The sequence below is a fragment of the Podarcis cretensis genome, assembly GCF_951804945.1.
Source record: "Podarcis cretensis genome assembly, chromosome: 4".
Classification (NCBI taxonomy): domain Eukaryota; kingdom Metazoa; phylum Chordata; class Lepidosauria; order Squamata; family Lacertidae; genus Podarcis; species Podarcis cretensis.
Genome location: NC_137173.1, coordinates 73,004,473 through 73,019,952, shown reverse-complemented (window position 1 = coordinate 73,019,952; position 15,480 = coordinate 73,004,473). Strand labels below are relative to the sequence as shown.

General features: G+C 42.3%; 1 protein-coding gene across 3 annotated transcripts; it reads left to right on the top strand.

Annotated features, from left to right (window-relative positions):
* Positions 1-1,370: 1,370 nt before the first annotated feature.
* Positions 1,371-14,631, top strand: ASMT (acetylserotonin O-methyltransferase). 3 transcript variants are annotated; one of them, XM_079972958.1, is made up of 9 exons: positions 1,371-1,775; positions 3,832-3,964; positions 5,989-6,163; positions 7,100-7,229; positions 9,356-9,424; positions 9,905-10,023; positions 10,798-10,938; positions 11,725-11,847; positions 13,451-14,631. In XM_079972958.1, exons 2-9 carry the CDS (start codon positions 3,851-3,853, stop codon positions 13,660-13,662), a joined length of 1,083 nt encoding a protein of 360 aa, XP_079829084.1. In that variant the 5' UTR covers positions 1,371-1,775; positions 3,832-3,850; the 3' UTR covers positions 13,663-14,631. The 3 variants fall into 3 exon arrangements, with proteins under 3 accessions (XP_079829084.1, XP_079829085.1, XP_079829083.1); XM_079972959.1 differs by lacking the exon at positions 1,371-1,775 and adding an exon at positions 1,958-1,976; XM_079972957.1 differs by lacking the exon at positions 1,371-1,775 and adding an exon at positions 2,644-2,778.
* Positions 14,632-15,480: the final 849 nt, after the last annotated feature.

The following is a 15,480-nucleotide window of genomic DNA, read 5'->3' as shown; positions in this document are numbered from 1 at the left end:
TGACACATGCATCAGAAGAACATGGGATAGTCGGACTTGCATCAAAGAAACTAGGGTTCAAATCCACATGCAGCTTTGAAGCTCAGCACACTTTCTCTCTGAACTTAACTTACAGTAAGCCTGCAACTTGCATGTGGCTAAGTTCCAGGGATCATTCCTGAAGCCAAAATCATGCATTGGGTGGAAGGGTGGGTGGGATTGCCAAAGTGTCTTTTTCCCCACAGACACCAGATTCCTTCCCTCCCCCTTTTAATTTTTTGGGCCAAGTGTAAAGCTGAATTCACATAAGTTGAATGTGCATAAGTTGCAGGCTCACTATACCTTACACAATAGTTGTGAGAAAGAAATGGGACAGAATTCACATTAATACATAGAACTTGGAATCAAGGTAGTATGCAAATGTGGTAAGTAGTCTAAATGCGACATTGCAGAAAATGTTGGCCTGTTTCTAGCTCTGTGCACATTTTGTGATTGTACTATGCAGCAGCACACATTATTGCACAGTTCAGTTTCCCGAGAAGAGACGCTTTCCTATCTTTTAATTTTAAAAAACCACATTTTAATTAATTAGCATTAAAAGAGAACATGTGCCGCATTCCTCAGAAGCCTGTGTTTTTGTCATTAATCTGGCTACAAATATGTGAGGACTGGATTACCCTTTGTCACAAGTGAAGCACAAATTTTGCTTACTGGCTGCTTCCATCTTCCTAATTGGGAAGATGCTCCAATCCTTGAGTATTTTCTCACTCAACCATATCCATTTTGAGATGGGAAAACCAGAGGTATCCACAAAAAGGGAAAATATTTTCATAACAAGCACTTCGCGCATTAGGTTTGAGCACCTTAAAATATTCTTGGCAAACGAAACCAAACTCTAGTTTTATCTTCTTCATATTCTAATGAGAGCTTAGATGGTAATAATCAAGGACAAAAAGCAGCTTGTGCAACCTTTGCAATGTGTTCAATCAGTTTAGTTACTGGAACCTTCAATCCTCTTTCAGATGCACTACTCGAGTAAATCTTTTCAGCTGATTATCTTGGGCCTCCTAAAGAGACAGATGCCATTTGAGCCATAGCAGGAAAGTGTTGTTTGCATCTGGGTTTAATTATATGCATAGCAACCTCACTCTCTTGTTGGCACCCATCTGTCTCAAGAGACAATGGAGTGTGCCTCCAGGGGTGAAGTCAAACCGCTGCATTAGCAATACCAAAGTGACCACCTCAGGGCACAAGCCTGGGCAGCATGGTATAGGTCCTGAGCTGCCCAGACAAGAAGATGCTCTTCTCAGACTTGCTGGTGTGGTCCAAAGAAAACACAGTGATACATTTAGCACCAGCTTGGCTGCAGGAGTTGCTGGAAGGAGGTGCACAACTGTCTTAGGGACTCCACTTAGGATTTGTGTAGGGTCCTGAGCCTTTTATTCCCCCAAAGCTATCCTGCAAGGCAGCAGACGTTTAAAATTTCCTTAAAGAGGTTTTCCTTCTTCTAGATGGGCTACCTTCCCAGGTTGACAAGCCCCATGTGCCTCTTACTTCCCTCTACAGCACGCATCTTCTGTGTGGAATAATCATGCAACAATAATGTTTGTACAGCACTTTTGATGTTCAAAGTGCTTCACATGCATAGAAAACAATGCTGAGGAACGGTGAAGGTCTGGATGATGTTGGGAAGTGGAGTTCATCTGGAGGGCACCACACTGGCTATCCCTGGCATAAGATGGTACTTCAGATTCAAGGGGAGGATGCTGAGGCTGAAAGAGATTGGCTTGTCTAAGGTAATCTAATGAATTCACACCAGAGGTGCAGAGTCAAGGCTTATTCTCTTATCCATATCTCAGTAGGCTAATCGGATTATTTTGAAGGATCAGGCTGGTTAGTCTGAGGCCTCTACTGATGACTTTCCAGAAACTGGAGAAGCAAAATATTCGCTATTCCTTTTCCTCAGCCCTTTCTACTCACTTCAGACAACCCCACAGGTATCTATTTTAGTATTTGTCCTATCATCTTGACTTTAAAAAGGTAAAGGTACCCTTGACCATTAGGTCCAGTCGCGGACGACTCTGGGGTTACGCACTCATCTCGCTCTATAGGCTGAGGGAGCTGGCATTTGTCTGCAGACAGCTTCCGGGTCATGTGGCCAGCATGACTAAGCTGCTTCTGGCGAACCAGGGCAGCACATGGAAACACCGTTTACTTTCCTGCTGGAGCAGTACCTATTTATCTACTTGCACTTTGACGTGCTTTCGAACTACTAGGTTGCCAGGAGCAGGGACCGAGCAACGGGAGCTCACCCCGTCATGGGGATTCGAACCGCCAACCTTCTGATCGGCAAGCCCTAGGCTCTGTGGTTTAGACCACAGCACCACCCGCGTCCCCATCTTGACTTTAATTGGAATCAAAATCCTTTATTGGGGCCACTGCTGGCAAGGTCTTGTTCCATTTTAGCTTGGAGCATCATACCTAGGAGCTGATTTGATTGGCCCCTGCCAAGGGCCCAAGCCCAGGAGGATGCAAAAATCAGACCTCTCTACTCTGGCTTGGAGAGGCTAGGAACCCACCCATCTGTCTGTGTATTCCCTGGGCCGCTCCTCTGCTGCTCCGGGTTGCTGGGTGAGGTGCACAGACTGCCTCAGCGGAGGAATCTGATTGCTGGCCTGGGGGCCCCCTCCCCAGTCAGCCACCACTCCTGTTAGCAGTGTGAGTCAAGTCTCCAGTGGGGCTTGGGAAGGAAGACAGAACAGGCCAGAGTTTCGGGAAGAGGAAAAAGGAAGGATGGAGGTAGAAGGCAAAGCAGCAAGAGGAGGCAGGGAGGCAGACAGATTTGAGACATAGAGGAGAACCCAATAGCCATGGAGGAAGTCACTGGCAGAGTGCAAAAGGAGACAAAAGCAAATGTTTTGAGTTTCTGGTCCATGGTCTCATGCAACTTCAGAGACACCAATACAGCTTCTTGCCAAGGGTGCAAGGGAGTCTAGGTCATAGCTGTCAACTTTTCCCTTTTCTTGTGAGGAATCCTATTCGGAATAAGGGAATTTCCCTTAAAAAAGGGAAAAGTTGACAGCTATGGTCTAGATACACCTCTGATCTTAGTGCAAAGGCTTACACTTGCACCTTTCTCTCTCCTTGTGTGTCCCCAAAATCTGTTCTGTGTTTCCCCCCAACCCTCCAGAGCAGATCTGAGAAGTTCTCTTCCAAACATGGAAGTCCATGTGCTAACAGAATGACTTGTTTCATTGTAACCCTTTGTTACCAAATTACTGTACACCACACTGAGTCATTGGTATGTATCAGGCATGTCCAACCAGTAGATCATGCTCTTCTGATAGATCCCCTGCTGATCCTGGTAGATCATGGGACCCTTATTGATCATGGGATTAAATAAAGTTTACCAAAAGTTAACAAATAAAAGCTGAAGAACTCTGGACAATCCACCCACCTCACACACGCTCCTCCTACCTCCAATGATAATGGGTAGATCACTGCCAGCTTTTTTATACTGGGAGTAGATCACAGTCTCTTGGGAGTTGGACATGCCTGGTATATATAAAAGCTATAAATAAATAGAATGCAAAATGCCTCTTTCGCACAGTCAACTGGTCTTGCACACTTGAAGCTATTCGGTGGTCACATTTTAATATATTTAACAATAGTTCAGACCCTTCTTTTGGCTAGTGGAGTTTTTAATTTGAGCAAATGAACCCACAACACTGACTACAGCATCCCCTGGAAGGGAGAGCTTGCGTCAGCACATTTGTGGTAATAAGACTAAATATGTCTGGAGTGGTATTAGTACAGTTAAAGTGGACTACCCAGAATCATCTGTGCCTACAGGCTAAAGAGGCTTATTTAAATGAAGAAGGAAAGAGGATTTCTCACAGTGCAGTGGACAAAAATGAGCTCCGCAGAGGACCTCGAATATCCTCGTCTCTTAATTCAGTACCAGAATGGATTTTTAATATCAAAGGTAAGGCTCACAAATGATATGCCTCAAGAAAATTTAAACTAGGAAGTGATGCTTTTTCCTTCTTATTGTGGATGTGTGCAGAACCTAGAGCATCTATAGAGGTGAATCTTTTAGTTTATCTGTTTTAATTTTGTGTTCAACAGCTTGCAACAACAGGTGTTAACTAAATGTGCTGGGAGGAATGCCATGAATGAAATTTAAACCAGTATCAAAGTAAATAATCTTAAACCCCATCATTTGAATCATCTCCGTTGTGCCAGGGCTCCTTATAAACTAAAATTTCCAAACCTGCAACCATTTCTTGGTAATCTAAAGTCCATACATGTTTAGGTTAAAAGCAAACATGTTTTACTTTTCTCTGAATACAAATTTGGAAAAATCTAGCATCAAGCAAAGATGTCACTTAAAAGTAAATCTCATGTAGAGTTTTCCCACCTTTTCAGTGCCCGCTTGTAGAAAGAGCCCAATTGCTTTAGTGCTTACAGCTTGTGTCCTCCAGGAAGAAGCTAGCCTTGTTTCTTAACAACAGTATTTCGCTGTGGAAAGAGAGCAAGAGGTGTCAACACAGTTCCATTTTGATATACATCTGAGATTCTTCACAGGTGTGAAATAGGAAAACTCCTAATATGAACCCTTTTAAAAGAGAGAGAGAGAGAGAGAAAAGAGATTCTCTTCTGTAGGCTATATGCAATTCCAATCAATAGAAAAATGCAAAGGTTTTGCAAACCCACAAGGAAGCTGAGAACAAGTAAAGTTTTCAAAGATGCTAGAAAATCATCAATAAATAACTTTGAACTAGTCCCAAAGGGGAAATTATCCCTTCAAAATTTGTGGTAAAAATGGGACGCAGGTGGCGCTGTGGGTTAAAGCCTCAGCGCCTAGGACTTGCCGATCGAAAGGTCGGCGGTTCGAATCCCTGCGGCGGGGTGCGCTCCCGCTGCTCGGTCCCAGCGCCTGCCAACCTAGCAGTTCGAAAGCACCTCCGGGTGCAAGTAGATAAATAGGGACCGCTTACCAGCGGGAAGGTAAACGGCGTTTCCGTGTGCGGCTCTGGCTCGCCAGAGCAGCGATGTCACGCTGGCCACGTGACCTGGAAGTGTCTCCGGACAGCGCTGGCCCCTGGCCTCTTAAGTGAGATGGGCGCACAACCCCAGAGTCTGTCAAGACTGGCCCGTACGGGCAGGGGTACCTTTACCTTTACCTTTAAGATATTGAAGCAAGCATATACTGTATAGAGATCATGTTGCTCTTTTTAAAAGGAGTCTGTTGCTAGGATAAAAACAATGAGGACATCTACTTGCAGCTGTGACTTCAACATACTGTTTTTATTATTGTGTATGGCAACAATTGTGTATTGTGTATTATTGTGTAATATTATGTATGGCACCCGGGACGCAGGTGGCGCTGTGGGTTAAACCACAGTGCCTAGGACTTGCTGATCAGAAGGTTGGCGGTTCGAATCCCCGCGATGGGGTGAGCTCCCGTTGCTCGGTCCCTGCTCCTGCCAGCTTAGCAGTTCAAAAGCATGTAAAAGTGCAAGTAGATCAATAAGTACCACTCTGGCGGGAAGGTAAATGGTGTTTCCGTGCACTGCTCTAGTTCGCCAGAAGCGGCTTAGTCATGCTGGCCACATGATCCGGAAGCTGTACGCTGGCTCCCTCACCCAATAAAGCGAGATGAGCACCGCAACCCCAGAGTCGGTCATGACTGGACCTAATGGTCAGGGATCCCTTTACCTTTACCTAATGGCAACAATAAAAATCCCACAACAAAAATATGCATTCAGACTATGTATGCTTAGTTTAATAAAGACTTAGATGAAGCTCAACAATGCATTGCAGAGGTCAGTTTAAAATTATTTCTGCCACTAGACTGTAGGCTGCTGTCCCAACCAACCCTGCTTACCTGGGGGCAAGCCTCATTGAATTCCATAGGACTTACTTCTGAAAAGTCGCTGCACTGTTAGCCGCTGCTGTGCTTTCTCTCTTTGCTTCTTTCATCCCTGCCCGTTCGTTTGGTTTTAGGTGATGTTTGCTGCCTGTGAGCTGGGAGTATTTGATCTGCTTAGAGAGTCAGAAGATCTCTTGACCTCGAAGGCCATTGCAGAGCAGCTGGGCAGCAGTTTCCACGGAATGGAGAGGTTGCTAGATGCCTGTGTGGGTTTAAAGCTGCTGAGAGCAGAAGTGAAAAAGGAAGGAGGTAACCGTGGTAGAGGAATCTAACATGACCAGCCACCCCTGTTTTGGCCTCTGCACATTATGTGCCTAGAAACTGACCACAATGTTTTTAAGAGTGTAGGAAGGAACCAGCCGCCTACAACAGCTGCCCACAACCTGGGTATCCTAAATGTTTAGGACCTTAACACCCATCAAACTGAGTCAGAATGGCCAATGGTCAAGGTTGTCTAAACCACCTACTGAGCCCCAGTTTGGGAAGGGATGGCCTATCCTGACTGGTGTTGGCTTCTGAGGGTTTCAGGCAGGGTCTTCCCCTGTCTGGAAAGGCCAAGGACTGAGCCTGGAGCCTTCTGCTTGCCAGTGGCCAACAAACATTTCTTAATAACATTGAAGGTAATCTGAAATAGAGATTGCTGGTTCTGGTTCACCTGCTCAGCTGTCTTTCAGCTTTGGTAAATAGGTTTTGCCTATTTCTATATTGTTTTGATAATCTGCAAGCTGTGTTTGCTACATGCAAGAGTATATATATATATATATATATATATATATATATATATATATATGCATTAATGCACAATGGAAGGTAACTCTCAAACCACTTCCAGCTCTTTTTTTAAATGATTGTCTGTTTCCCACCTGCAAAACAGAAAGACTTTTGTGAAACATTCAAGGGTGAATGTGTGTGTTGCGCATACACAAGAGGGCATCTAATCTCTCTTTGCTTCCAGGCAGTTTCACCTTGAGCTACACAAGGATGCTGTTAAATCCCCAAATTTGACGTATATTTTGGCAAATGGCAAGCAGAGTCAGTGTGGATTTCTAAGAAGACTGCATCAAAAACTGCTTTAAGTTGGACAAATAAATTGTGCAGATGCATGATTCTTGTTCTTAAGATGATGGTGCCACAGATAGCATCACCACTGTGCTAAATACTGACTTTGCCTTCTTTCCTCTTCAGCATTTTATGGAAACACAGAAATATCAAATCTCTACCTCACAAAATCAAGTCCGAAGTCTCAGTATCATAACTTGATGTACTATTCCAAAACCATCTATTTGTGCTGGCACTACTTGACAGATGCTGTGAGGTAAGGTGAACGATGAGGAAGTTTATGGTGATAATTGAAAAATGAAACCTTTGTAAAAACTTGCAGTGAACCACTGCATTATTCCCTTTGCATTGATCTTTTTCAGGAAAACTACTGTTTACTGTTGAATGCTGAAGTGCTAATAGTTCAAACAGGACTGATATAGAGTTACTATTGTTACACTATTACTTTATTTTTTTATACCACACACCAAGTGGTAGGATTGTGTTATTGTTAACACTTAGAAGATTCATTTTTTGCAGGTGTGTGGAAACCAGCTAGGGAATGCTTTGTCATAACAGCACTATTTACCGAGAGAATTCTCAGGAGGATACTTAGCAATGAGGAACTGGCACGAAGGTGTTGAGATACCAGTTGATTCTATTGTCTGTGCCAGAAGAAAACAAAGGAAATTGGGGTGGATTTTTCAGCGAATGAGGACCACCATATTGTTCTACTGACTTCTTTGAAGTAGCTGTTGTTAGTAATACTAAGTTCTTTATCACGGATGGTTGGGAGCTGTGAAAGAGGATTTTCCAAGTTCAGCTGAAATTAATACAAATTTAAAATGGCCCATTTAGCCAGTTTCCAAGTAGAAGCTTCCCAACAAATTTCCATTATCTTCAAGTTCTGGTCATTTGCCATAATCCAGAGAAAGCAATAAATATTAAAAAATGGGAAGGCACTTGAGCTCAAGACATCTTAACACCTGTCAGTTGTTTCAAAAGGAGTATAAGGCAGAACTAAATCCATATTTCCCTTCAATTCAAAACAACTATCAAGCGTGGCTCTGGCAGAGAAGCATCCTGTATCACCCATGTGCACCAGTGATGGAACAATTCCCTTTGGCTCAATTAAGAATGCACTTGGCAATTACAGTACAAGCTTCCTCGGCATATGTTTGGAAAAAAACACACGTCTGTTTTCTAAGAGATCTCTCTTGGCACATGTTCACTGGTGGTGCTCTGCAGATAGGCACCTTATCTTATGTCTGCTTGAGAAGAAAGCTGCCTTGAAATTTACCTCCACCTTTCCCAGCCAAAACAACAGCAATGACCGTGTAAATACATTCAGTGGGGAAAGAAAGAGTTTTTAGAGCTGGGTGAGAAACATCAGTTACATGAAACCTTCGCAAGGAACAAATCAAAGTAATTGACCCAAAGCAGATTATACGTGCCAAGCAAAAGGCTGCTTGGTTAGGTTGTCTGGCTCACACAGTTCAGAGACAGCTGTGAGAGTTTCATTGGGCACAGTGTGGTGTAGTGGTTAAGAGCCTGTGGTTAAGAGCCAGTGTGGTGTAGTGGTTAAGAGCAGTAGTCTCGTAATCTGGGGAACCGGGTTCGCGTCTCCGCTCCTCCACATGCAGCTGCTGGGTGACCTTGGGCCAGTCACACTTCTCTGAAGTCTCTCAGCCCCACTCACCTCACAAAGTGTTTGTTGTGGGGGAGGAAGGGAAAGGAGAATGTTAGCCGCTTTGAGACTCCTTCGGGTAATGATAAAGCGGGATATCAAATCCAGACTCCTACTCCTCCTCCCCCTCCTCCTCCCCCCTCCTCCCCCCTTCTTCTTCTTCTTCTTCTTCTTCTTCTTCTTCTTCTTCTTCTTCTTCTTCTTCTTCTTCTTCTTCTTCATGCATGTGCCTACAAAGCTTATCTGGCTTTGGTTGTCAAGGCCACTGAATAGTTGGGATGTGTGTGTGCAGAATCTTGTTTTACATTCCAAATCAGAGAAGACCTAGGGGGTGAGAAGCTTGATTTGCAATATTGTTAAGAATGATAAGCTGGGCAAATCTGTATTCCAGAAGAGGTAATTGCTGGCATCGCTAAATTGCATTTATGGTTCTTGATACAGCTAGGGATGTAGGCATATATAAGCATACTTCTGTCTCTTGGGTTCCCAGGAAGGATGGGAGGTTGCGGAATGTTTTGATGATTATTATTTTTTTAAAGCTAGCTTACTTCAGGATCACTGGTCCTGTGAAAAAGTGAACTCTATAAGCAACATCATGCAAACATTCTTAGGCATTTGTTCAGGATTCTTCTTGAGTATGGCAGTATTATGTAATATAAATGACATTTTAAAGTTAGCTGTTGAATTTATCAAGATTTTTCCCCCCTTAATTTAAGGGAGGGGGGAAACCAATACGAGCGAGCATTTGGCATTTCATCAAAAGATGTCTTCGAAGCACTTTACAGGTAAGGCTTCCACTATAATGGTTTAATCTAAAACACAATAGATTGCCCCTGATCAAATGTCTCTGTGTGCACGCTGTTTTTGATAGCAACGATGGTTAGTGTGAAGGTCATTAAACTGTGGTGGGAGCACACAGCAGTAATCTGTTTTGGAGGTTAATAGTATATGGTTAACTGAGGCCAGCATGTCATGGTCCAATTCTTGATTTCTTAAGAGATTTTCTGAGCACAGTAATACACAAGTTCTTCTGCAAGAATGCCTTGCTTGTGCAATAGAAACAGCAGATCCATGTGTCCGTTTGCAGAGCTGCCCTTCCACAGAAATGAATGGGACCGTCTGCACAAAGATCTCATGGGTGTGTTAAAGAATATGCAATTCTTTTAATTAGGATGGCAGAAAAGCTGTCCATGTCTTTTACATAGCAGTAAATCATTGTGGACATTTGCAATGAGCTTATTGCTGGTGCAATTTCAAATCTCTAGATCAGAGGAAGAAATGATAAAATTCATGTATGGATTGAATGCAATTTGGAGCATATGTGGCAGAGATGTGATAGCTGCATTTGATCTTTCTTTGTTCCCTGTCATATACGATCTTGGAGGTAAGTGCCATTTAATAAGTTTCAGTAGTTTTCCTTTGACACATACACAGAAATGTTAAAATCTTGCATGGAAAAACTTGCACTGTAAGACAACTGCCTGGTTTAATGAAGGCATTAAAACTGCACTGGGTCTATTTTATGGACTGGCATGAATTTTAAAAGTTGCAAGCAGTTAATCATATGGTAGCCTGAGGCAATCCAGTACTCAGCAGTAGCAGTGTGTTTACTGGGCAGCTGTCCAAACCTGACCTTACTATAGTGGTTGGCGTGTGCTAGTACATAACCATGTTGGCCTCAGTGATACCTATAGGATTTGGAAATGCAGTTTGCGGCACTCAGTGGGGCTCGTGAGGGCCTTCTCTGTAGAAGAACCAAATATTTCCTTGTGTATCTTGGCTCCTGTTAGTAGTGGCAGAGCTGATTTCAAGTCCCAGCACCCCTTGTGCCATCAAAGAGGTTTGTGGAATGTCACCTCATTTCATGCCGGGTGCATACCAGGGGACCTTAGCTTGGGGGTGTGGTCCTGTCCAGGCCAAGACAGTCAAAACTTATGCCACTTCAGATGAAGCAGGCATCATTCCCTGCCAGAAATGGTAAGAAACCCAGAGGCAGGCCCATCCATACTCAAAAAAGGATGTGAGGAAAAAAAAATAGTGCTGTGCTAATATGGGTTGGTTGGTTGGTTGGTTGGTTAGTTCGTTAGTTATTTTTCTCCGCCTCCTCCTCTGAACTCATTACTGGTTGTTGTTTTTTTTACCTTTTTATTCAAAAAAGGAGGTGCTGGTGCTTTAGCCCAGGAATGTGTTTCACTATATCCAAATTGTTCAGTCACCATTTTCGACCTGCCTAAAGTAGTACAAACAGCAAAGAAGCATTTTGTGTCCTCTGAGGAACGGCGGATCACTTTTCATGAAGGTAAAGATGGTGGTTTCTGAGAAAACTAGGATGAGGAGGAGAGCATTGCTCTTTACTATAAATTCCTTCCCCCTCTCTTTAGAAAGTAGCCCCATAATTTAATACTGTGCCTTTTTTTCCTAAGGCTATTCCCCCCCCCCCAACATTTGAAATATTTTATTTGTTGGACATTTTAGAAGGGCCATACAATTATGACCTGGAGCTAGAGCTTATATATATTTGTGTGTGACTGCAAAAGCTCTCACTGCCTAACAGATAAGTCACTGGATGGTTTTTAGAGTTGGCCCTTCCAGAAAAATGTTTTGGCTGCTTGCATGAATGTTTCTTAAAATCCCAAGACTCTAGGTGATATTCAGCTACTTTTTAATCAGAGAAGACCCATTGAAATTAATGAAGATGACTGTATGCCACCCATGCTGTTCAAGAATGAAATAGGTTAAATTATAATATTAGAACCTCTATTCTCTGAATTAATTACAGGATAGACCATCTTCACACAAAAACCAATACAGAAAGTGCCTGTATTGCTTGGACTTACTGTTCTCTCACACATGCCTTGTGTCCAACAAATAGAAAACATGTAGTTTAGATGCTTTTATTAACATGGTGCATCTCAACAGTCACAAAACCCGTCCCCCCAGAGAACTTTATTGCTGGCTCAAGCATGAAAATAAACACCAGTGAATCTTCTTCTGATCTCAGCTACTTTGGACCCATTCCATGTTTTCTTGACATGCTGAATTCTCGGTTAATCAGAAATTAATGTTTGTTTTCTGCCTGATACAGGAGATTTTTTTGCAGACCCAGTTCCAGAAGCTGACCTGTATATTTTAGCAAGGATCCTCCACGATTGGGCAGATGAGAAATGTGTGCAGCTTCTCAAAAAGGTGCAGAAGGCTTGCAAAACTGGTACGCACATGTGTATAATAACGTACAAGAGCCTGGCTATACATTGCATTCATCACTTCAAAAAACCAAGTGCCTTTATCTCTCTGGGACTGTTTAATGTGCTGAGTGCTTTCCATTAATTGTGACGTCAGCTTGTCACTTAGCATTCTGGCAACCACGGAAGGAGGGGTGGTGAAATTGGTGGCAGGCTAGGCAAGCAGATATCACTCATGCAATAAGGCTTCTCCTTCCTCTCCTCTCCCTGTAGCCCTTCAATCTGTACTGGAGGGCTACAAGGCTGGAGAGGGGGGGGGAAGAGAAGAGAAATGGGAAGTATCTCTGTGCAGGTGGGTGGAAGTTATTGGTTCTCAACATACTTCAATGAAACTTTTTATCAAGGGGTGAGCTGCAGCAGCAAATGTTCCCCAAACAGATTTTATTAAGAAGCTCTAAAGATATCCCTCGATAAGAAGTTTCTTGAAAACACATTGGGAACGATATCTATTTGTGCAGCTGTCTCTTTCATTCTTGAGTTTTTCTACAACTGTTACTGATCCTTTCTATTTGTGCTATTTTTTTAAAAGAAAGCTGAGATTCAAAACATCAAGCAGCTACTCCCATGTGCACAGATAAGCTTTTTTCCACTCTCAAAGCAGGCATTCCTCTTTCCACCTGACTATTTTTGAAGCTCAGAAGGGTTTCAAAAATAGTTGTGATAGCCTATGGGAACCTGCTTTTAAAAAGGGGAGGAAATATTCAAAAATCCCACCAAGCATGCACTAACTCCTAAGTTTGTCTACGTAGCTGTCCTTGGCATTAGAAATAAAGTAGCTGAAATGTTAGTGGCAGTTGTAGTTGTATTCCCCTTTCAGAAGTTAAGGAAGGACTAAATGGACATGGGGGGCAGTGGCATTGTGATAGCAGGCTAAATATACTAGCATCTCTCTTTCTATACATTGATTGGTTGATTATATTTCTGTGTTGCTTTTTACTCAAGTAAATTGCAAAGCAGCTTACAAATGCAACACAAATCATATAGAATAATTAACATATCACCAGTAAAACAATTACAATTTATAAAAACACTATTAGAAAACCAACTAAAAAGAAAGAAAAGATAAACAGCACAATTTCAAGTCATATTGTAGAATTCACAATGGTCACATATATGACATGAGGAGCCTGGTGTTGTCATTCCTTTTATCAATCAATTTAGCTTTTCCATAACATCTTGAAAAGTCTTTGGTTATTTTATAATGGCAGCAACAATAAATCATTTTACTTCAATGGAAGATGTTCAGTTTATAGTAGGGATAGCCAACTTGGCACCCTCAAGAGGCTTTGGACTCCAACTCCCATCAGCGTCAATGTCAGGGATAATGGGAGTTGTAGTCCAGCAGTATCTGGAGGGTACCACATTAGCTAGCTCTGGTTTATAGGAAGAGTATAGAGATCCATACTTCGCTTACCGGTCTAAATCCTTGTTGTTCTGTTTCACGTAGCTCCATCTTCATTCCTGGGTGCTCTCTTTTTCTTGAAATCTTAGGCTGAGGTTATAGACCCATTATAGGATTAAGATGAGGCTGGGCAATGTGTCAAAATGAATCTTGTTTTCCCCAACCAGGTGGCGGCGTTTTTCTAGTCGAAACACTTCTGAATGAAGACAGAAGCGGTCCTTTGGAAAGCCAGCTCTATTCCATTAATATGTTGGTTCAGACTGAAGGGAAAGAGCGGACCCCTGCAGAGTATAGCAGCCTCCTCACAGCAGCTGGCTTCAGGGAGATTGAAATCAAGAAAACTGGAAAGCTGTATGATGCCATTTTAGGAAGAAAATAACATAGTCTCTGCAGCTTTATTATCAGACGTGGCAAATAAAGCAAGAATAATAATGATAGGGTTTGGTTTAAGTTAAAAATATCTATCCAACTCACAGTCGCAATTATAATATCAATAGCAATCTAATAACTGTCAAATGTTACAGTACTAATTTATTTAATTGCAGCCTAGGGAAAGAGAGTGCCTGCTTAGCCTTTTCAGTCTAGTATCCCTTTCAGCTTAAGCATGCCTTACAGTCTACATAGTGAATATTCATAGGTATATTCTACTAGCCATTGGTTTGGGCCACTGTGATGTCATGTGGTGTTAAAAAAAAATCGGTCATGGAATGCTAATCTAGTGAGGGAAATGAAAACATCACACAGGTGCAGGGAGATGTCTTAAGACAGATGTACAGGAGATGCAGGGTCATTGAGATGGTAGGTCATGAGAGAGGGCTAGGATAGAGTAAGTGGCCAGAGGACACTTCGCTCACATGTTGTAAAGCAAATTCCAAGTCTGCTATGGGGTCTGGTAAATGGTGGGATATGTTTTCTTGTGCATTTCTGTGTGTGCAGTTGTTAAGCGGACATTTGTATTGCTGGCTTCATGATAGAAAACCAGTCCCTATGTCTCTCCCACTCTGGCTCAAAGGCCTCTTCCTGCAAAGAATAAGACTTAATTGTTTTATTTATTTTATTTTACGTATTTAAATCCTGCCTTTCTCCCAAATTTGGATTCAAGGCAGCTAACAGAAGTTTAAAACATTATTACAAAATACACAGTAATGAAAACAAAAGTAGTTAATAGTTAAAAATGAGTTAATTCATTTCTGGAGCGTGATTCACCCCTTAAGGAACACCACATTTCTCTGATATTGGCGGTATATTCCAAAAATAAATGAAACAAAAGAAAACCTTTTGACAGATGGCGATATCTTATTTTTTGTTCAGACTAGCCCTGTTCTATAATAAAGTTCTCTGAAATGAATTATTTTGCAAATGGCAACTCATTAATGAATGAAAGAAAAGACTTATCAGTTAAATACTTTGACCCTTGGATTAGTTAATAGAAATATCTAATGAGCAGGATTTATTTAAATGCAAAACAGTCCTGGAAGAGGGAAGTATGGGCTACTGTATTGTGTAATGATTTGGGGGGGACAGTCTGTTGCAGTCAAAACAAAGAGCATTCTGGCAATTCTAAGCAGCCTCTTGCAAGCTGATGCCTCTAGAGCTTTGAAGTCCAAAAAAATCTGTAGGACATCTGCTTGGAGGAGGCTACCTTAAAGCTATTCGGTATAGCTTTGGTGAATTGGAGTCTACTTCATCACATCAGATACGTGAAGTGTCATCCTAAGTTGGCAGGTGACACTATAAGCAATGAGGCTGGGTGGGGGGGAGGCAATGTAAATTAAAATGTCTTAAGAAGGTAAGTGTGCAAGTTGGCACTGAGCTTGAAAGCAAATCAACATTTCTCTCACGAAACAGTATCACATTCGCCATTAGATGGTGCTGCTCTTCTATACTTCAGCTGTACCCTGTGACTGGTTCTAATAATAATAATAATAATAATAATTTATTATTTATACCCCGCCCATCTGGCTGAGTTTCCCCAGCCACTCTGGGCGGCTCCCAATCAGTGTTAAAAACAGTACAGCATTACATATTAAAAACTTCCCTGAACAGGGCTGCCTTAAGATGTCTTCTGAATGTCAGGTATTTCTTTATCTCTTTGACATCTGATGGGAGGGCGTTCCACAGGGCGAGCGTCACTACCAAGAAGGCCCTCTGTCTGGTTCCCTGTAGCCTCACTTCTCGCAATGAGGGAACCGCCAGA